Source organism: Verticillium alfalfae, genomic scaffold (genome assembly GCF_000150825.1).
Source record: "Verticillium alfalfae VaMs.102 supercont1.17 genomic scaffold, whole genome shotgun sequence".
Classification (NCBI taxonomy): Eukaryota; Fungi; Ascomycota; class Sordariomycetes; order Glomerellales; family Plectosphaerellaceae; genus Verticillium; species Verticillium alfalfae.
This window is the reverse complement of record NW_003315022.1, coordinates 359340-380835: the sequence shown is the minus strand read 5'-3', so window position 1 is coordinate 380835 and position 21496 is coordinate 359340. Positions and strand designations below refer to the sequence as shown.

Genomic DNA, 21496 nt, shown 5'->3' with positions numbered 1-21496 from the left:
GCCCTGGCCTCTGTCTCGTTTCACTGGCACCGACGCTGTGTCGCTGGTAAAGTCTTCGGCGCAGCTATGGGATGCGCAACGATGTTGGTATATTCAGCTATCAACAACGCGACATTCAAGTGCAATCTTTTTCTTCTGCCTCCAAGGTCACATGTCCGAAATCATGCAGTACCGATGTAGCTCAGTGTCTTGCCATCAGAACCATTTTCTTGTCGCGGAAGACAGATACAGAGCTGTCAAGTCAACGCAAACCATGTTCAGGATGCATTTCACCACATGTTACGCACATAGTCCATGATCGACCCCCACGGTGTACAGAAATTGTTGGTTTTCACATCAGTAAACTCCGTCTCTTTGTTGACCTGTTCATTTTTATCAGTGTACTTTAAAGCTGCTGACGGTCGCGTTTTATCAGAAACCGATGATCACCATCAAAGGGGGTACTTAGGATGCCAACAACTAATAAAACCGTGCGTTGATGCGGCTGAGGGCGTCTAGGGCGGCTATGCTTTTTTGTGAGGACGCGCGAACACCACTTACGCAGGCTGGGTTCTTTAAACGAATACTCGCATTCATACAATGCCTTGATGACCGGGGATCAGGCGTGTTCAAGGGCCGGTCCGCTCTGCATCCGCACATGGTGGCCACTGTACTTCACGCCACAGCTCTATGCCAGCATCTCCTTTTGGGTTGTTTGGCCCTCCTGTCTCCTCACCTCTCACTCGTTGTGAGATGTTACGTCAACCCCGCAGGGACAGGTATCGACTCAAACCATAACACAAGCCTGCCTGTCTGACCGGGCGGTCTCGACCCGTCCGGTTGTGACAACGCATCACTGCATATGCAGCGCGAGAACCCTGGGCGAGCCCCTCTATAGTAGTCTTACGTCGAGGCTTCTTTCGCGTCGCATGTCCAGAAGAAGAAAGCTCAGGGTGCCATGCACCGGGAGAGCCCCGGTGGCGCACTACTGGCTCGTTGTGCCGTCCTGCAGGTGCCGTCTGCGCAACATCCTTCAACCCTTTCGTTGAAGAGGGTTCCGAACAGGAACAGGTTTGACGACACCGCCTCGCATGCATTCCGCATATCAAGGATCCCTGCACTAACCGTATCGGTTGTCTGCAAGCTGGGTGCCAAAGCATTAGTGAGCTTGTGCCTTTCCAAACAGCGGAGATCGAAATACACAAGGTACCAGTAGAGGGACATGGACTCCCCGATCCAGGGCTCCGGGATTGGTGTTGATCTTCATGCCACGGACACAGGTTCCGAGGTTTCCTGGTCCCTGGTTTGCTGCATCGCTTGGAGGAAGCATGTGTGCTGGTTGAAAACTGATCAAGACAAGGTAGGGTACGAGCAACTGCAGTTAAGCACTGGAGAAGACGACGAAACGGGAGGAAACACGTCAGTAGCTGACCCCGGGTGATCTTCGAGTTGCTGAGATGACCGGTGAAGTCTATCGTCTGTCGTATTGCGCTTCGAGATGCACGTCGCCGGTGATTCATCATCTTGGCCAGAAGCCGATCTCCTCAGCACTGACTTCTCAGTGTTCGCGGAGCTCCGAGAATCCTGCAGCCGTCGCCGATCCAGGGACTCCAGCCTGAGCCTGAGATCATTATGCGATGTTTGTTGCTGATCAGACTCAGGGCAACGTTCGGCAGATACGCCGTACGGTGAGGCGCACCACCTTGCTCCTCTGCTTGCGGTCCATTCGTTTGCAGAAAAACCTGCGGTGCACTGTCATCTGAAGCAGCGAGGGCTGAAAATATCTCCAAACGCCGCAAATATGACGGGCAACAGCAAGCCGAGACGCCAGCCCAGAGGTACCTGGTAAGCAGGCATTCTTGGCCTCCAGGCGGCTACCACGCAGCGATGCATGTTGTGGCTTCGGGAGTTCTACCTCTTCGAGACGGTTGCAATGGCCGCCATACATCGGCGGTCGTCCGTCTGGGTGCCAGGAAATGAATCCGTAAAACATAGGAAATAGAGGAAGAGTAGCAGTATGTCGTAGCAATACAAGGCCGTCAACTCGATTTTCAAGCTTGATATGGCAAAGATGGGTCTACTCGCGACTATGTTCAAAGGCTCCTTGATTGCAACGCAACACGGGAAGAGCATAAGTTGCTGTGTTATGTATGTTCGCGCACGCCACCAGAACCGCGGGCACAATTACCTGGTTCTCGGGTTCCTCATTAACCAAATCTCATCCACTATGTAGTCCGCGCGCAAGCTGGGACCGGTCCGTTTCGTTGGGTGATATAGCATGCGGGTTGTCGGCGAGATGTGAGAAATGACCTGAGCCCCCCACTGTGTATCACTTGCAATCTGCTGTGAGACGCCGAGGGCGATGGGGATTGTTGTCTCTCGACCAGTGCGAGGATTCAATTTATCCAGGCTTCACAGCCTGGCACATGTTTGGTTGGTGAATGGCGTGCCAAAGCTTCCTGGACAAAGAACGCAGGCATCATTAATCCAGTTGATGATGGTAGCCGACCGGGGTTAGGCAGAAGTGAGGTACACCAGAAAGGCGGGGGGGGGTCTGTCTCGGTGGCGATGATCACCGGCCATCGGCCATTTCGGCATCGATCAGTTGCACCCTTTCTGGTTCTAGTTTGTGTCATATTTTGTGATGCACTTGAAGTGACATTGGCGTTACACTATCGATAATGCGTTAGCCCAGAGTTTCTGGTCATTTTCATCAAGCACTGTGGGTAGCCAGGGCCAGATGTGTTACTCTCGAGGCACATCTTGAATGTCGCTCGTCCCCCCAGGATTGCCCCCCGCACGGCGGTGTTCTGTCTTCGGATTGATCTATCGGAGCTTTCTTGCTATCAAAGCTGTCAAATGTGTCAAAGCGGCTGCAAGCGGGTGTGCCTTGCCTTGCCATAGCCTTCTCCGATCTACGGGAGCTGGTGGCAGTGGATTAGCCACCTGCATCCCGGACGCAGCGCAGCTCCACCCGCTCAAGCAGCAAGCAGTAAAGCTAGGGTGCAGAAATAAAGGCTGGCGTCAGCATATACGGAGCAGGGAGACAGGGAGGGGTCAGCCCCAGTGGCGCCCTCAAGTCATCGCCAAAGGACTCGGCGTGTGCATGAATGCAATCATGTCGAGCTTGCAGAAGGATTGTGAGGTTGCCAAGCTCAATCACAATCGGCTGATCAGGCCAATCTACGATTCCAGATGAACGGGGGCGACGATACACTCACCGCTGCAACGCTGCTATGTGATCCCATCTGCCTTTGGCTAGATCCTCCCGTATGCAACATGATCTGCCCGGTCGAGGTTGCATGAGGCGAAGGTGACCAAAGGCAGGCGAAACAATCGCGATCTCTCCACTCAAGGTCCGGAACGGCGTTGACCAAGTGTCCTCCCATTGTGATAGCTGACTGACACGGGTACGCGGCAGGGCAGGGCCAAATGCACCGAAGATAATCACAAAAGTGTTGCGACTTGCCACAGCGGCCCTTGTCGTTGAGGGCCAGCACCCTGCTGGCTTCCTTCTCACTAACCTGAAGGGGCCCATCCCACTGATTCGCAGCGAAGCTGAAGAGTGCACTTATTGTGCACGGCGGGCCACCTTCCAATGTCATACGAGCCGCCGGAACCACTGGGCTTCTTCATAGTCGCGTCATGTTCAAGCCATCACTTTTTTTCACCATATTTATCTGAACAGTTATGCCAAAAGGCTTATTGGAGAGAGCAAGATAAACACACCAACCGTCTCGGATCGAGTACTTTTGTCTTCCCGATGACCCTCGATTTCCTTATCACCAAGATTGTATGAGCCTGTGATCATGACCTGTAAGCCTACGGATTGAAGCCGGCAGGGCAAGAAGTGGAAGAGGCGTGGCACACAACCCCCAGATCAGCGGGATTTAGCATCCACGCATCCATCACCAGTTCTCTAAGCTCAGTGCGGTATAGCGCGGTCCCATGTACTCGGTATCCAATCGAGGTTATCTGTGAGATAATCGCCCCCTGTCCCCATCAGTATGTAATCACAATTGCTATCATGGCCAACGCCAACGCCAGAGCAAAAGCTTCAAGGGCTGAAGTGATCAAGGGCTGGAGCTTTGAGGCGCGATCGAAATCCACCTCTGGTCGGCTAGACACCCCGCCGTCCCATTCTTGATGACTTAGAATGAGACTAACCATCCTTCTCGCTACTAATGAACAGATGGAGAAAAAAAAAACTGTAAACAATGCTGTTCTAGTTTCCCTCTCTTTCTTTTTGTGTGTGTTTGAATGATCGGTGCATAGACGACATCCAAGCAAGACGAGAGCTCAGTACACCGGCCGAGCATCCCACATCTTCCGAGTGTCCTGTCGTTGGTACGCGCCACCTCCTGTTACACCTCCAGACAGATCGACTGTGACCAGCCAGCCCTGTTTTAGAAGGATGAATGACCAACCAACGGTTGTATGAAAAAATGGCCGCGACTGGCATGGCTGGCTTTCTCGGCCTTGAATTGGCTATGTGGGACAGGCCACGCGCTAACCCTTTGCCCTGTCGTGATCACACATCGCTTCGGCACCGATGAACCTCGCGACAGCTCACTGCTAATGAACAGGCAAGATTTGTCGTAGACAGGCTCAAGGTTGGCTCCGGACCCCCTCTCCCCCTCTTTTCTCCTTAACCAACGTGCTCGCTCGTCGGCCTTATTCTCCGAGAATTTTCTGTGCAGCTGTCAACCTCCCAGTACGACTTTTACAGCGTACCTAACTTCATCCCCCAGATTGGTGCGCCCTAGTAGTCCAGTTCACTGGCTGTGCTACCCAGCTGCTTTTCTGTGCTGCCACACCAACTATTGCTCACTTGAACCTCCTGGATCTGTACACCTTCGTCCCCACACGCCTTTATTCCTATCAATGTGACGGAAGGCTAGGATGTGCATGAGAGGGAAGCAGTCACAGCGCTAACCGCTTCTGTACCACCGCGACAAAGCTCGCAGTCCCGGGACAGAGACGGAAGAAACCTTGGCGTCGATGTTGCATTCGTGTGCGAGCTAGAACATAGTTCCGTACGTCACACAGTATGCGACAGGAGGAGACCAAGGCGAAATGGCCAGAGAAAACTGAGCGTGGGATCCTTACACTGCACAAATGTCGAAATCGCCATAACTCCTCACGATACCACTCTCCTACCCGATTTCCAGACTCTCGGCCGACATCCAGCTTTGCTTGAGAAGGTCAGCTGGCTAATTGGAAAGCATTCAAGACAAAAGAAGATGAGGCAATATATCATGGCGTGGCAGGACTGCCATTGCCGCCGGGCGTCTGATAGCTGCCCTGGCCCCAAATGTGAAGCATGTTTCCACCCTCAGCAAAGCGACCCGCGGGATACACACACTCTACATCGCTGAGGCTGTACTGTGGAAAGTCGTACACATCCGGTTGTTGGAGCGAGCTGACAGAAGCACCCGTATTGGGACCGGACAGCCCGAAGTCCAGACCAGCCGGTACACGCTCAGGGTCCAAGGGCGAAGCGAGCCCAGCCTCGCCGTGCGGAGGCGGTTGATTGGAGTATGCTTGCTCATACATGACGACTTGCTCGCACGCAAGAGGCAGCTGCTGGTGCTGGTGATGCTGTGAGAACTGATATGGGGCCTGGCCCGAGTTCGTGCCCATCTGCAGATCGAGCATATTCATTTGTTGAGAGATCACGCCTGCACTTGTGGGCGGCGCTTCATATCGAGCCTTGCGTCTCCCCCTGCTGGTTGCGAACCCCCCCTTCTCTCCAGATACCGCTCGACCAGGCCTTATGAGATGGGGGTGCTTGGGGTTGGCGTGGTATGTGACATTGTGAGAGAGAGAGCTATGCCGTCCTCTTTTCAACGAATGACTGCCTTTGGGCCGATACCTTGTGGTGCTCTGCACACCATCGCGGAGAGCCCAATCTTCGAGCACCCATTCTGTCGATTTTCTCGCGTCGCCTGCGGGCTGAGGGATGGGGAGAGGACCACCTGCTCCTAATTCCGTGTCTTGAATCTTTTCCCTCCTCACAAAGGCCTTGAAACAAGACAAAGTAGTCAGCCTTGGATACTCCGATTCTGCATTAGGCGGAAAAGGAAGAATACTCACGTGGTTCATGCTGAGGTTATGGCGGATACTGTTCTTCCAACCATCTTTCCCGGGGCTGTTCGCCTTGTCAGTGTTCACGCGAAACCACTCGTATATCTCCTGCAGAGTCATGGCATGACTAGGGACACTCATGAAGGCTCGATAGATCAGCCTAGCATAAGGCTCGCCATTTTTCGAGGTGTCCATGGCCCGCGAGTTTGCTGTTGCAGAGGGAGCTTGCCCAGGAATAATGAATTCGGATCCTTCTTTCGCGCATGACTGGTCCCTCATAGATGAGAATATGTTTGATGGGTTGACGTCGGCGCCTGGTATGCTGCTATGAGGCGGCGTATCTGAGAGCATGGGCGCTGGGTGAGGCTTTCGAATCAAGTCGGGGGGTTCTGATTCGAACTCATGGTAATAGCGCGGGTAGTTGAGCGCAATGTTCACGTCAGATATCTCAGCGAGATCGCAGGACAAGGGGCTATGAAGAGGCCGGCCATCGTTCGAAAGCGCCTGATGGCGAGACTGTTCGATGGGGGAATTCCAGTCCGATTGATCAGAGGCGGCAGACCAACCTCGTGGGGACACCACGACTGGAGACGAGGTGTAATTTGTCGACATGGCCTCGTAGTCAGTGTAATTGTAGGGACAATTTTCGAATTCCGCGATGGACACCGGCGGGGTGTTTGGATCCCATCTTCTAGAGGTCGAAGAAGCATATTGCTCCGCGTCTTCTCGGCCGTCAAAGGGACGCTGGCTGTTCGCATACCAGGAGTAACGGCCTTGAATAAAAGAGGAGAGTTCCTTCCTCATGACAGGCGAGGTATAGTATGAGGGCTTTGTTAAGACCTCGTCACCGTCCAGGTTTGAACAGGAAGGCGATTGCGTTGTGCTAGATAGGAAGTGTCTGTCTTCGTACTTTTTGGCAAAGGCGGGCAAGCTGTCTGGGATGTGTGTTCCCATGGGTAATCTCATAACAATCGTCGTCTGTCTTGAGGATATCGCTTCAGGCAAAGACTGATACTGGCGGACCCGAAGGCTTTCTTGGTAATGAGTCTGCAAATGTATTTGCGATGTTAGGGGTGTTAATGCTGAAGTGACAGACAAGATGCCGTCAAGAATGTGACAAGGACAGGTAGAATGGTCATGGAGTGTTACTAATGTATGACGAGGAACGAGGGATGAGGGTTCAACGAGCAGAGCATTCAGAATTTCCCTGGTAGCTATGATCGTTCTACAAGACGGCCTTATTAAACGTTGGGTAAGGAGAGCGAGAGACAACAGGGACCCTGGCACAAGAGCGCTAGCTGTTTTCATGAATTACGCAGCCACAACGTCTCTGGACAAGAATCCAGAACAAGAATAATTAGTGGTTCAAGGACTCCGGGCATGGGTGTACATCCGGTCGTTGGAGCAAGTACCATGCCAAAGCAATGACCAGTAGGAGCGTAGTCGGTCGTTGGACAGGCGGCAGGGGTGTCCGTTCGAACGGTGAAGAGAGCTCCATGGCTTAATCTTGACCACAATGTGTGGGTAGGAGTACACACTATCTTCTAGCTCAGCCCAAGATTCTGTCAGCCTTCACCTTCACGACGTCCTCCACATGCGTGTTTTATGCATTATGCGCCAACAATCCCGTACGTGTATGTATGCGTGTGTGCTTTGCCATGTGCATGTTTACATGGGTTGCATGCACTTATGTTTCCTCCTTTGCCGCGTGGGTTATACAGCACACCCCCCTGGCCCAGTCACATGCAGGTATCAAAGCTCAGACTGGGGGACGGTGAGGGGGAGGGAGGCCACAGGCACGTAAGATACAAACAGACAACAGATGACAGTACAGTGGCATTGTTTTCCAGGGTGGCGGGGTCAGTGCCCCCCCCCCCCTCTCCCCAACCTACCAAGGTCACTAGATCATTCTGGGCGATGCAAATGGACTGAGCCCTGGCCAGACATCCTGAATGACTGAAGAGACTAGAAATCTAGACTTTGGAAGGCGAGGCGGTCATGTAATCACCAGGCATCTCAAGAGGCGACGCTGACGCGTGCGTAATGTTCCGCGAGTCGCGTGATGAGCTGCCACAGTTGCGTCTGAATGAATCTTGTAATACCACCGTCGAGGGGACCCGTCTACTCCGTGAACGCGAAGGGCAAGACGGGAGTCATTGCATACACAAACCCCCAACAAGCACCCCCACGAAGAAAGCACGTAGGATACCGAGCCGGGGACGTCCTACACATGAATACTGGCAGTGGAGCAACCCCCAAGGTCCGTGACAGGAAGACGGAAAGACGATTCCCACAATGGCTTGCTTGTCACATCGGCCATCAGCGAAGACGTTGCACGCAGGGGACAATGCCCTGTCATCCCGGCCTACAGCTCTGCATAGCGTGGCAGGACATGACCTGCTTTTAACAACGGCCATGTCACGCCCAGATGTGGCCGGGCGGCGGTCAGCTCTGGATCTGTGATGGAAGAAGGCTTCATCGGATACGCGCATGGCCAACCCTTTCGCCAACACAAGCCAACCATCTTTCCCCTCCAGATGAAGCTCCTGGGATGTTGCACTGACAGCGACTTGCTCCATTTCCTGCGCGTAGCCTTATTTAGGCGGTGAGATGGCGAGGCATCCGCAATAACCCGTTGCCCGGTACACATGATTGAGCATCGAAAAACTTCTAGAAGACTCTTGTACACAGCTCCGCAGGTACACGTCGTCGCATCTTGAGGAACGGATTGGGGGCAAGCTTGTGAAATCTATGCTCCCAGACGTATTAGTGTTGTGTTGTAAGGGCGAAAGGGGCTTCCATGCGTCTTGTGAATAGCACACAACACTGATAGTACATAGTCGCCCGTGGGGGCAGGTGGTTGCATTTCGTTCAGGAGCAGCCGACGTAGTAAGAATCCCGGTTCGCATCGTCTGGCTGAGCAAATCCAGTTCTAATTGAGGGGGCAGCACACGGCATGGCATCATGTACTTCTTTGTATTGGTCCCATATGGCCTACCAACGCCCAGGATGTGCACGAAGATGGCCAGCACTGACCTGACAAGACAGGAACGGCGCACAAACCCTGCGAGGGGCGAAGATGGATGTGCCGCTGTCAAAATGTCAGGGTAAGCGAGAGGAACTGCCCCCTTTCCAAGACACCTCACACTCAGCTTCCTTCTCTGTCCTCTTTCCTCTCCCTTTTGTCAAACCTGGCGAGGTGGCACAGTTTCGAGCGTCCGGGTCTACGGACTCCATGTTTGGGGCGCCACACGATACATGACAGCCCGTATGCGTGCATTTTTAGCCAGCAGGTCGTTTGTGCGCCACATTGTCGTCGGCCTGCCATATTTCCGGATTCGTCGCGGGTGGTCGTCCGTGACATTGGTTGCCACGCCATGGACTGCTGATGGCTTTCGGCGCTGTCGTTACCCCTAACCACCCTCGAACAATGGCGACGGCTGAACCCATATACCAGGTTCCTTGGCCGGCCTCTGTTAGATTGGATGCTGCGGACATGATAGGGGTCGGCTCGAAGTGGGCGTTACTGCACGAGACTACTTTCGATAATAGATCTGAGATGATCTGTCAGTTCCATAATGGTGCAGGGAAGATGAGCACATGGCGCTTACCTTTTTGAACTGAAAGTGTAGTTGAAGGATGCCCTGCGGGTGTGTCGAATCAGCATCGTCATGCTGCGAAACGGGGAGGGGGGTGATAAGGAAAAACAAAGATCAGCGGTAGAAGTGGAGAGACACGCGAGTGGGCGGTTGAGCCCAACTTGCTTCAAAGTATGCCTAGACGAGCTGGGGTATACGAGTGCCTTGCACAGCAAGGACAGACTGCTACGCAGATGACTTCGCGGAGGAGGAGTACAAACAACCACGGCCAACGAAGCAAAACGACAGCAGGTCTGGCTTACCTTGTCAAAGGAGCTCTTGAAGCCCCTATCCTTTTTCGCGCTATAGTCCCATTCACGATCGACTATACGGAATGCAATGTCCTCGTATGGCGGTCCGGCGATGAAACGAATGAGACATGTGTCTTCTTCGCCGGCCGGAGCAAACGACTCTCCCCTCTTGCGACCATGTTCTCGAATAATCTTGAATGTTGGTGCCTTTGTCTTGTCGATAAGCTCCGGATAAAAAATGTTGAACTTGTATCCTTGGACGACCTTGGGAGGTGGATTATCGTGGTCATAATGTGTTTGGTTATACTTGTTCCACTCGTATCCCATTTGAACGCGATTGAAATATCGTGGTTTTCGTGGCCGGTGCTTGTCTGCCCATTGGGGCTTCGCTGCTGAAGTAACAGCCTCCTCTGCCGCGAACACCTCTTCGTCCTCGCCAACGCCGCGAGCGACTTCGCGTTCATAAAGGGCCTTTGTGGCCTGAGAGAAGTCCTCATTCTCCACTTGTGCAAAGCGAGCCGTTCCGGGCGGGGCGCCGCTGGGAATTATTGATTTGACTGGAGCCTTTGTGTCGAACCTCGAGGACGATTCGGCTCCAGTGGAGGTGCGAGCGATAGAGGACGCGCCACCGAGGCCTGGAACAACATCCGATGAGGGATGTGCTTTGTCTGGGTGGCGCGCGTTCAGCACGGCAGCCCGGCTCTCCTTGACCGCCTCATACACTTTTTTCAGCTTCGCCTTTGCCTTCCAAACTAGAAGACTGCGTAGCAACTGTTCCCAGTAATCCGTGTCGATGTCTTCGTTGGATTGTAGCTTGGCCTTCACTTGTTTTTCGAGGGCTTCCAGCTGCTCGTATGTCTTGGGACTTAGGATCTTGTCGACGTCAGATGACACAGTGCTGACAACCCTGTCATCCGGACCTTGTGGTTTGAGTTTCTGTCGGCGCTCAGAGCAGATGGTCTGTAAAGACAGCCAGTATTCACGATTTCTCGCATTCGTCTCGAGGGTGTGGTAGGATTTGATATCGGCTTCGAGTTCCCGCAGCTGAGATGCGTCGAGGCCTTGCAATACGACATCGGGTGGTGTTAGGGCAACGTGTAGGTCTGCCTCGTCCTCGTCATACAAGTCGCGGTCATCATCAACAAAGCGAAGATTGTAGGCGAGGAGGTCGATCGGTTTGGCGCGTCCTTCACGAACACGAATGTCGGCCTTTTTCTTGGTCTGTTTTAGGACAAATTTGTCCTCTTCGGCGACAAACTTCCGAGCCTGCTCATCCTGAGTCATATACGCAGAGGAAGACGTCTTATTCTGTCGCGACCTGGCTGAGGAAGCCGGGTTCGTCGGCTTGGAGATGCGCGTGTTGTGGTCATTCCGAGGCGAGGCAATATCTCTTCGAGGAGGAGACCTGCGCCCAGATTGTAACATAGCCTTGCGTGCCGGATTCATGGTGTATAGTTTTGGAGCTTTGCTAGGTTGAAAGCTGCAGCACAAGCCATCGAAGAGGCAGTTGATCACACGCTGATGCGAGCGTCACGTCTGGCGGCTTGCTAGGCAGCCCAAGTCTTGAAAGATTCGGCTTATCACCACGTGATACGGTGAGCTTGGAGCCTTCCCCACCCCCCCTAGCTGCGGAAGGAGGAGCTGCTGTGGGGACTCTTCAGGCCCCTGTCGACTGTCGCTACAAGCTCGCATTTCACAGGGGTAATCCGATTGTCCCTAGTGCGTCTCCTGCCCACTTGTCCGATCTAGGAAACGTCATGACGCACAAGACATCGAGAGTCCGATCTCGAATCGCGCCAGCTGGGTCGCCCAGCAGCGCGGCGGGCCTCGCGCATCCGTGCTTCAATACTTTTCTCACCTGGTGTGTGTGCAATACATCCCTCTCTAGATTTCAATCTGAGGTCAAAAGACTATGAGAACGACGAAGCCCTGCGCTGCCTTCCGGACCCGACTCTTCACACCTGCTTCTTGTCTACCACTACGATCAACCGTACCAACACTATTGAACAGCAGCCCACTGCGCCCACCGGCATCAGCGCGTCTGTGGCGTGAACATCATCACCAGATCAAACGCTGTACAGCTGGTCCAGCTATTTACTTCGTGGCCATGCCTCCCAAACGCGGCGCGAAGCGCCAACTGTCCGCCTCAGCCGTTACCTCTGATGTGCAGCCGGCGTCAAAGAAAGCGAAAGATCCCTTGCGCGAGCCGCATCCCTTTTATAAAGACGCAGAAGAACATGGCATCGTCCTTCGGAAGTACTACCCTCACGAGATGAGCAATGATCGGGCCCGCGCCTACAACAACAACGAACTTCCCAGGCCCATCGAAGAACTCACCTCTGCGCTGGCCGATACATCCATGACTCGTAAGGGCGTCAAGGTGGGGGCTGCCGTCGTGCACTGGTTCAAGATGGATCTGAGGCTATCAGACAACACGTCGCTCCGCCTGGCGAGCGAGAGGGCCAAGGACGCTGGTGTGCCTCTGATTGCTATGTACATTATCAGTCCTCAGGATTTCGAGGCCCATCTGACGGCTCCTATTCGTGTTGACTTTACGCTACGAACATTGGAAATCCTGAAACACGACCTCGCTAAACTGGACATTCCGCTTCACATTGAGACTGTTGAGAAGAGGAGACAAATTTCTGATCGCATTGTCGAACTTATGGGAGAATGGGGAGCGACACACCTCTTCGCCAACATGGAGTACGAAGTCGACGAGCTACGGAGGGAAGCCAAGTTGGTGCGCACATTCGCTGACAAAGGCATGTCGTTCGAAGCCGTGCATGATACCTGTGTTGTGCCCCCGGGCCAATTGCAGACTGGCACCGGAAAGCAGTACGCCGTATATACGCCATGGTACCGATCTTGGATGCGCCACGTCCACGAAAACCCGGATCGGTTGGAACTGTTTGACCATCCGAACAAGAACCCCAGCAGTGCAAAGGAAAGGTTTGGCAACCTATTCGCGTCGGAAATCCCGGAGGAGGTGCCGAACAAGACCCTCGGTGCTGAGGAGAAGAAGCGCTTCCGAGCACTTTTCCCAGCCGGAGAGCACGCAGCTCGCGAACGGCTGGACAAGTTTTGTGACGGCAGCATCAGCTCTTACGCAGATCGGCGCAATATCCCAGGCGACAACGGTACCTCTTCACTCTCGATGCATCTTGCCAGCGGGACCATCAGCTCCCGGACTTGCGTCAGGACAGCAAGGGACCGCAACAAGACAAAGAAACTCGATGGTGGAAACGGCGGCATTCAAACATGGATCAGCGAGGTAGCCTGGCGGGACTTTTATAAGCATGTTCTGGTTCACTGGCCCTATGTCTGGTAAGAGAGATGATGTTCCCTCCCTGACAAAGCATGCCTGTTAACTAACCTGCAAGCAGCATGAACAAGCCTTTCAAACCCGAATACGCCAATATTGAATGGTCTTATGAAAAGGATGATTTCAAGGCTTGGTGTGAGGGAAAGACAGGTTTCCCGATTGTCGACGCTGCCATGCGTCAGATGATCCATGTGGGCTGGATGCATAACCGCTGTCGCATGATTGTCGCATCCTTTCTCTGTAAGGATCTTCTAATCGACTGGCGCATGGGTGAGCGGTTCTTTATGGAGCACCTGGTGGATGGTGATTTCGCATCCAACAACGGCGGCTGGGGCTTTAGCGCCAGTGTCGGTGTCGACCCGCAGCCGTACTTTCGCATCTTTAACCCTTTGCTACAGAGCGAAAAGTTCGATCCCGATGGCGAGTACATTCGCAAATGGGTCCCAGAGCTAGCAGGTGTCAAGGGCAAGGCGATACACGATCCATATGGACGCGGCGCAGGGCCGCAAGCGAAGAAAAAGGGCTATCCTGAGCCTATAGTTGCGCACAAAGATGTTCGCGAACGAGCTTTGACAGAGTACAAACGGGGTCTGGGCCGGGAGGATCTGTAGTTATTGGAGACAACAGGGTCGATCGTGGGCTTCTTCGTAAGGGTCGTTTGTATTGTATTATCATTGATATCCATTTTGGTGCCAATGTCTACTAACCCTCGATTGTGATTGATTCTTGGTTGACAGCGCCAAGCTCGTAATCGTCGCCAGTACAGCGTCACCTTACGCTACCTAGAAAGTCATGGCATATTCATCTTAAATATGCTAATAATACAGAGCAATTGTCAGGAGGCACCTGCGGAGCCACGGGACAGGGGCCTAGTTGAGGGGTTTGGGATTATGAGAGGACGTACATAAGGACTGCGGAGGGCCAAAATTCAGATGTATTGTTAACCCCTCTCTAAAAATTGACTGCGAATATCACTTGCGGAAGGCCTCTTCACTCTGCTCATCGACACGCTCTGATAGCACCCGTCTCACTTTTTTGGTGACCCGTTGGCGGCCCCGAATCCTCTAGTCTTCTTCCTCACCTTGAGAGTTCTAGCCTGCTCAAGTTTCTCGCCACGTCTATGTCGTCCATCTGGTTAACGAAATTGCCATGGGGAGCATGGAGAGACTAAGGACTGCCGTACCTGTTTCGCCTGTGGGCAGCCATGAGCTCTGAGATGTTCTTTTTCTCGCAATCAACGCCAGCATCGCCAAGGGACCGTCTGAGATCTTCAAGTATGGTCTGCATCACTGGCTGTTCATGACCTTCGTCCGGGGTCAATGCAATGGAGTCTGGCGAGGAGGGAGGATCCTCTGAGGGTATATCAAGAGGAGCAATGGACGGCATCTCTCTGTAGAAGAGCTTGCCTTCTTCGCCACTGAGGACTGGTGGTTGAAGCATTCGTGGTGCCAAGGGGTCAGCGAGACCCGCCTGCAAGGCTGCTGGAGTGTAGTCAGTTTGCTCAGGGACGGTTGGCCCGGAGCTTGAACGTCCCGTAAGCCCGAGCGATCGCCTTTCATGCCGATGAGGTGTGTCCAAGTACGTTTGAAGTAGGTACGAGGGCGGACAAGACGAATGTCCGTCGAGGGAATGGTTAAGTTGGCTGCTTACGTCGTCGCTTACGACCACAGACTCTGGTGACGGAGCACTAGACCTCTTGAACTCGGACATCGCACAATCGAGGGGTCGTTGACTGTTGAAGACTTATGTTAGCCTAGTTGAGCCAAGGTCGAGAGCTTGAATATCAAACTTGCCTCGGGCCGTTGCTTTCTTTAGCTGCTGAAGCGGAATGATAGTTGCAAGTCCATGAGCCCGGGTTCGAGCATGCCCTTCCTGCTTCTGAGTATGAGGCTGATGAGGTGGCTATCATGTTACTCTTGACAATAATAGGCGAGGGGATCGGCTCAAGCACCTTAGGTTCGTTGGGCTTTGTGGCGGACATCGTAGGAATAGGTTGCGCCTTGACTGTCACCAACAGGGAACTGCTAGAGAGACCACGAGAGAACAAGACAATGGAAGGGGTTTTGTGTCCATGGGATCCCATGCATACCCCCTGATCAAGACTCTCCAGTGTCGACGCATGCTGCCCATCTACCCACCCACAACGGCGGGCTGGTAAGGCATCCTCCCCACACACGCGACCCAAAGGGGCGGAATGAGCCTTCCAGGTCAACGGAGCAGGGGCGGGATAAGCTCGTTTCTTTTGCCAAAAGCCTCCTTTTGACGAGAAGCCCGAAGACAACGAATGCAGGTTATATGACGCGACGCAGATGAGGCAGGGTTCCCGAGGGAGTGGAACCAATGACCTGAGGGGCCAAGCGGTTCAGCCCGCAGCTTCGGGGCCCGGGGAGGAGCAGCCCGGTCTCCCAGGCTGTATTCTGCATCTTAGCGCGGGCGCCTTCCGCGGCGTGCCACCAGGCTGGGATGATGTGGATGCCAGCGACCCAACAGTGTGGGTAATGGCTTTTGGTCGGCTGAGTGGAGAGGGTGGTAAGGAGGGGTTTGCTGTTCGCCCGAGTGAGTGGAGAGAGAGAAGGGGCGAAAAGGAGTGACACGACTTGAACTTCTGGCATAGGTGCAGAACGCAGCGTTCCCGGTGTGGGCCACTCAAGCGAGGCCGTGATTCCTCGGGAGCCCCTGTAGTTGCTTTTGTCCTCCTTCTCCGACAATGCAGAGGCTACTAGCAACGGCTTTCGAGGTCTGTCTCGAGAAGCCTACGGAAGGCTCGAAATGTGACAGAGTTGTGGAGGTTGTGACGCGAAAATCTGACAGACCCCAGCCATCCATGTATACCGCCAGACTACTGCAAGCTGCCGCATCTTTCTCTGGCCTGATTGATGGCTGCCAGCATAGATCACTAGCATGCCAAGATGCACGACGCTCAACGTTCCGACAATTGTCGGGTGCGTTGATATAATCCCCGGGTCAGGACCAGTGACCTCACAATCACACCACCTAGACGTTCTCCTCGTGCCGGAACACTTTTTGAGCTGGCTTGTCGAGGACCACTGATCCGGCCCAGAGCTGGCGGCATGGGCCTGGCATGCCAGCGCATGAGTACCTAGCCTTGCGCGTGAAGCCCTCCTTGCAGCAGCACAGCCCGTGCCTTGTCATTGTGAATGAGTTGCCGAAGTAAAAGTGACGTATCGAGGCACAAGAAAGCATTAGGCCGTGAATTGTCGGACGCAGCGTGTGTCAAGAATACCTTAGACAATAGTGAGCGGGCAGGAAGCTGAAATGAAACGCTGCCCGACTCCAAGAACAGAGTGTCTGTGTGTGTATTTGGATGGGGGAGGGGGGGTCCCCTTCGGTGAGATCAAGGTTGAGCTTCGGTATTCTCGGTGTAGCCATCGCTGTCGGTAGCTTAGCGTCCGCATGACAAAGCCTTTTCTTTGCCTTCCCCTCTTGATTACGCCTTCCCTCCCTTTGTCTCCCTTGACGAGTGGCCCCGTACTCCCAATCAGGCGTTTCTTCAGCAGTATCCCCCCAATACTGATTTCCAAGCAACACTTCACTTGTCGCAACACCAGTTCAGCGAGGATGAACGTTTCGCTCTCGTGCCTCAATTGATCTGAAACTCGCAATCCGGTTCTCAGTGCGGCCTGCTGCACATCGCCAAGATGCTCAAAAAATTTGCGACGAACATCTCTCAGGCGTCTCATACCATGACTTCGAGAGCACGCAGCTCGCAAGGCTGCTGGACGTGCCGTCTGCGTCGCAAAAAATGTGACGAGACACGCCCTATCTGTCAAGGCTGCAGTTCTCTTGAGATCACATGCCACTTTGAAGATGCTAAGCCCGAATGGATGGATGGCGGACCTCGACAAAAGGAGGCTGCCGACCAGCTCAAACGTGAGGTCAAGATCCAGGCCAACCAGAGGCGAGAACGCAAATACCTACAGAGTTTCGAGCTCGCGAAATCGGCTCCCGATGATGAAGAGGCCTCGGACAGCGAGCACGTCTCTATCCCATCTTCGATCAACGGCTCATCGCAGCATGGCACAAATACCAGCCCAGCGACGTCACATGACACGCCGCCCGATCTTTCAGCTTTCCAGCTTGATGCCGTAAAGTCGTCCATTGCAGAAATCACCCCTGAGCCGGAGGCCATGGACCAGAGTGAACCGTCCTTTCAAGACTCGTGGAAAACCCCGATGCCCAGGACAGCGTCCACTGTTATGAGAGAGGAAGAAGGCGACCTCAACTTCATCATGATCTATCTGGACCACGTCTTCCCCTTTTTGTTCCCATTTTACCGCCCATCCCTGCCTGAAGGCGGTCGTGGCTGGGTCCTTTCTCTTCTCAAGTCCAACAAGGCCGTATATCACACTGCTCTCAGCCTTGGCTCCTACTACTTTTCCCTAGTCCTCGACAACAGCGGAAGCGGTCACGGTGCGTGCCAGCTGTCCAACCGGCGGCTACTCCAAGCTCAGCAAGAACTCTCGCTCCGGGAGCTGCAAACTGAAATGGCTGCCATAAATGCAAGAGGTGTGTCGGAGTACCCTCGCGAGAGCGTCCGCGTTCTCAACAGCATCATCCAGCTCCTTGTTTTCGACATAGCCGTCTACAACTCTACGAACTGGCTGATGCACGTCGATGCCGCTATCTCGCTCTTCAAGCAGATCATCCCCCTGCCACACCAGTGGGACGAGCGCATCTTACAGATGGGGTTCGCTGGAATGCCTTCGCCGCCTGAAGGAGGCTTGTTCATGCCCTGGACAACTGAGCAGGCAGCCTTGAGAACCTTCGGTGCATATCTATTCCTGACCGATGTGCTCACGGCGACAAGTACTGAGAGGCGCCCACTCTTGCAGGATTATCACAGCTCGGCCCTCGACTTGGGTTATGCGCGCGACGAACACAAATGGAACCGAACGCAGATTCAGTTTGAACAGCTATTCGGTTGTCAAACCTGGGTTATCCACCTCGTCGGCGAGATTGCCTCTCTTGATACCTGGAAGAAAGAAAACAAACGGGCCGGTTCTCTCTCCGTGACACAGCTGGTGAATCGGGCCGTCACCATTGAACACGCTCTTCGCTCTGGTATTGCATGCCTCGACGGGCAGTGCACTCGAGTAGCAAGTCCCGGCGTGGGCGAGTTCGGCGATTTGCCTCATCCGAAACACCACAAGCCGAGCTGCCGCGTTTATACTGATTTCTCGTGGAGCCAAAAGGTTGACACTCTGCCATTGCACACCATGGTTCCCATCCATACCAAGGTTTGGGCATATGCCGCTCTCACCTATCTTTCTGTTGTCGTGTCCGGATGGCAGCCGTCCTGCCCTGAGACAGCAAGCAGCATCGCTTCTGCCATTGAGCTCATGACGCAGCTTCAGTCCCCGGTGTGTGTTCGCACTGTCATGTGGCCTTTCTGCGTCGTTGGCTGTCTCACCGAGCCTTGTCACCAGCAGCTGCTGCGGGACATGGTCACTAGCATGGGCCCACTCGGAGCTCTTGGGTCACTGCGTACCGCCTTGGCTGTTATGGAAGACGTCTGGGCGCGCCGGGACTCGCTGGGTCAAGACTGGGACATTGCTGCCTGTCTCCAGAGCCTTGGGCATCCCGTCTTGATGATCTGAGCGCATGGCGACCGATGCTCTGTGAATCAAGACATCTTTTTAGGTTGTTTTTTGAAAACTAGCTGACGGTGTATTCTCTTTTTTTTTATCGTTTTCCAGCAATCACGTCTTGTGCGAGGGAACCAAAGCAACCTGCCGACCCGTTTTGAAATCCAGTCTATCGCTCTCACCATTATTATTCGCAACAAAGACCCCTGATTACAGTCTGAGAAACAAGAAAGGAAACGAAACCAGACCACAAACATATAAATCAGTCTTTTTTGCTCGGAGCCGTAGCAAGACCCTTATTCGCCAACATGGTCTGTCTCTTCTGCGCCTCCAGCAACCCAAGATCCCACCAGCCATCGATTAGCTCCTTGATCGTCCGCGTCCGCCGCTGAGACTTGGATCTCTTCCACAGCCCGCCGCCTACCGGCTGATCAGTAGGCTCTGGCGGCATTGGGATCGAAGGTGAAGCTAGGGGCCCGGGCGAGTTCGGCATCGGCGGCATCGTCGCCACAGGAACCGCCCGGCTGTCTTCACCAAAACCATGCATGCCGTCATCCACAACCATGACCGATTTCATTCTTAATTTCGCCGTGGCTTCCGGGACCGGCGCTACCTGCGGTTGCAACGACGGATGGGCATACCGGGGCACTCGCGTCTGGGCAGCGAAGACCATCGGAGCGGTGGCCCCTGCACGCTCATCGTCAGATGAGTCGCTAGTATCCCATGTCTTCTCCCGTGATGCCAGCATCGCAGACGTGCCGAGGCTCTTTTGCCGCAGTCCCACATGTTTGAGTATGGGACGCGGAGGCGACGGCGGTTGAGGGTACCTACTGTCGTCGATTGGATCGTCAAACGAAAGAGCCCGTGTCGCCGCCTCTGCCGCCCCGCCACGGCCGCACCTTCAGGCGCTCTCGATGTCCTTGCCGACAGGACCCTGGTTGAGCTTGGTGCGGCGCCAGAGGCAGATGGTAGTGACGGATGAGAAGGCAAACAGGACGCATAGAGCAATGGAGAGGCCCCAGACGGCCTTGATGGCGTAGCACGTCTTCTGCGCAGCGCCGACCCACACGAAGTAATTGACCTTGCCGCTGTCGTCGGTGGCATTGAGGATGTTCTCGCCGACCGAGGCGATGAAGGAGGCAGTGCTGCCCTTGACCGTGGGCAGGTCTTTGCAGGCGAGATACGAAAGGGGCTTGCCGAGGGTCACGGCCACAACGATGACGGCGATAAGCAGCGCGCTGTCAGCCGCGGTGGCGATGAGAAGAGGCAGCATGGAGTCCCAGTAGAGAATGTACGAAATGGCGATGTAAAGAGTTGCAACGCAGGCCTGGTGATCTCGTTAGCTCTGGGAGGGACAATTTGACACTGCCTAGGAACAACTGACAACCACGAGAGTACCGATCAGCACCGCCGGGGGCTTTGCATTCGCCGAGACCATCTCGCTGATAAAGTCTGCGGTCATGCCGATGATGGCAATGAGCGAAACGAACTGCATGGCGCGCATGGCGGTGAAGGTGTGCCCAAGGGCACCGAGACGAGGCATGCCGGCCATGGTGCTGGTAAGCTCTTCGTCGTCTTCTTCCAAGAGGAGAAGCTCCTTCTCGAGAGCTTCGGGGCTGGTAATGAGCGTGAGCTTCGGACGGGGTCTCTCGTAGTGCAGAGCCGTCCGCGATGGGAAGCGAGAAGGCGGATAAGGGATCCGGGGGGCTGCGTTGGGGCCGTGAATCTTGAAGGATGGGAGGTTCTCTCAACGCAGAGGTGAGAGAAGCCGTAGTCGGTGGGTGAAATGAATCTGGCTCGTCAAGAGAGATTCGATATACCAAATTGAAAAAAATGCAAGTCTCTCCTGAATAATGAAGAGTCGGCGTACGAAAACTGATGGAAGATACGTGGAGCGACGAGAAGTGAACCGAGGGAATAAGCCAAATGAAAGACCTAAGGAAAGAGAAAGGAAAGAGAGATAGGAAAAGAGAAATTGAAAAGTAACCGTAGATTGCCTGTATGCAGAAGTTGATGTCTACCGAACGAGAAGGAGAAATGTTAGACGTTGGTGGGCTAATGGCTTATATAAAAAAGATGTATTCTATGACATGGTCAGACCAGGCCACACTGCCTAACGCTGCCTGGTCCGCGTGGGAGTAGGTTCACCAACGGTCAAGGGTGGAAAGCCTCATACCAGCCTATCTGTAATCATGCAGCCAAATACAGCAACAAACATCACTCCCTTCTCTGATTCACCATCGGCCCTCTTGGCCGTACCAGCCCGCATCCACACAGCTCAACGCTCGAGATTGCCATACCCCAGCAACAGCCTACCAGTTCAGTCCCACTGGCATCATTTGAATCGACCACAAGCCCACCACGAACTGCTCTGCGCGAACTGCGGCAGACTAGCCCATTGCGCGAGCCGCCCATCCATGGTTCCCCGGGACCAATCAACGCACAAAACCGGCATGTCCCCCCGTGGTGGATTCTTCCGACCTTTTGAAACGCGGCGCTTAGCAGGACAAGCGAGCCGGCCCCACTCTCCGCTCATGATTATATCCCCGGTAGGTACTCAGCATATTCACGGGCTAGTTCACGTGTCTGGCGGGCCTTGAGGACCTCGAG

At 54.1% G+C, this 21496-nt stretch overlaps 7 protein-coding genes across 7 annotated transcripts; 2 read left to right on the top strand and 5 right to left on the bottom strand.

Annotated features, from left to right (window-relative positions):
* Positions 1-5235: 5235 nt before the first annotated feature.
* On the bottom strand, positions 5236-7020 carry VDBG_09975 (forkhead domain-containing protein; the record flags this gene model as incomplete). The annotated part of the gene is made up of 2 exons (XM_002999889.1): positions 5236-6003; positions 6076-7020. 2 exons carry the CDS (start codon positions 7018-7020, stop codon positions 5236-5238), a joined length of 1713 nt encoding a protein of 570 aa, XP_002999935.1.
* A 2004-nt stretch (positions 7021-9024) lies between these two features.
* On the bottom strand, positions 9025-11401 carry VDBG_09974 (conserved hypothetical protein; the record flags this gene model as incomplete). The annotated part of the gene is made up of 3 exons (XM_002999888.1): positions 9025-9620; positions 9678-9710; positions 9968-11401. 3 exons carry the CDS (start codon positions 11399-11401, stop codon positions 9603-9605), a joined length of 1485 nt encoding a protein of 494 aa, XP_002999934.1.
* Positions 11402-12062: 661 nt separating this feature from the next.
* Positions 12063-13891, top strand: VDBG_09973 (deoxyribodipyrimidine photo-lyase; the record flags this gene model as incomplete). The annotated part of the gene is made up of 2 exons (XM_002999887.1): positions 12063-13282; positions 13342-13891. The coding sequence occupies 2 exons, from the start codon at positions 12063-12065 to the stop codon at positions 13889-13891; spliced, it is 1770 nt and encodes a 589-aa protein (XP_002999933.1).
* Positions 13892-14307: 416 nt separating this feature from the next.
* Positions 14308-14720, bottom strand: VDBG_09972 (predicted protein; the record flags this gene model as incomplete). The annotated part of the gene is made up of 2 exons (XM_002999886.1): positions 14308-14398; positions 14464-14720. 2 exons carry the CDS (start codon positions 14718-14720, stop codon positions 14308-14310), a joined length of 348 nt encoding a protein of 115 aa, XP_002999932.1.
* Positions 14721-17125: 2405 nt separating this feature from the next.
* VDBG_09971 (conserved hypothetical protein) lies at positions 17126-18898 on the top strand (the record flags this gene model as incomplete). Its single annotated transcript, XM_002999885.1, has 1 exon — positions 17126-18898. The coding sequence occupies one exon, from the start codon at positions 17126-17128 to the stop codon at positions 18896-18898; it is 1773 nt and encodes a 590-aa protein (XP_002999931.1).
* A 250-nt stretch (positions 18899-19148) lies between these two features.
* Positions 19149-19451, bottom strand: VDBG_09970 (conserved hypothetical protein; the record flags this gene model as incomplete). The annotated part of the gene is made up of 1 exon (XM_002999884.1): positions 19149-19451. One exon carries the CDS (start codon positions 19449-19451, stop codon positions 19149-19151), a length of 303 nt encoding a protein of 100 aa, XP_002999930.1.
* A 336-nt stretch (positions 19452-19787) lies between these two features.
* Positions 19788-20438, bottom strand: VDBG_09969 (conserved hypothetical protein; the record flags this gene model as incomplete). Its single annotated transcript, XM_002999883.1, has 2 exons — positions 19788-20213; positions 20271-20438. 2 exons carry the CDS (start codon positions 20436-20438, stop codon positions 19788-19790), a joined length of 594 nt encoding a protein of 197 aa, XP_002999929.1.
* Positions 20439-21496: the final 1058 nt, after the last annotated feature.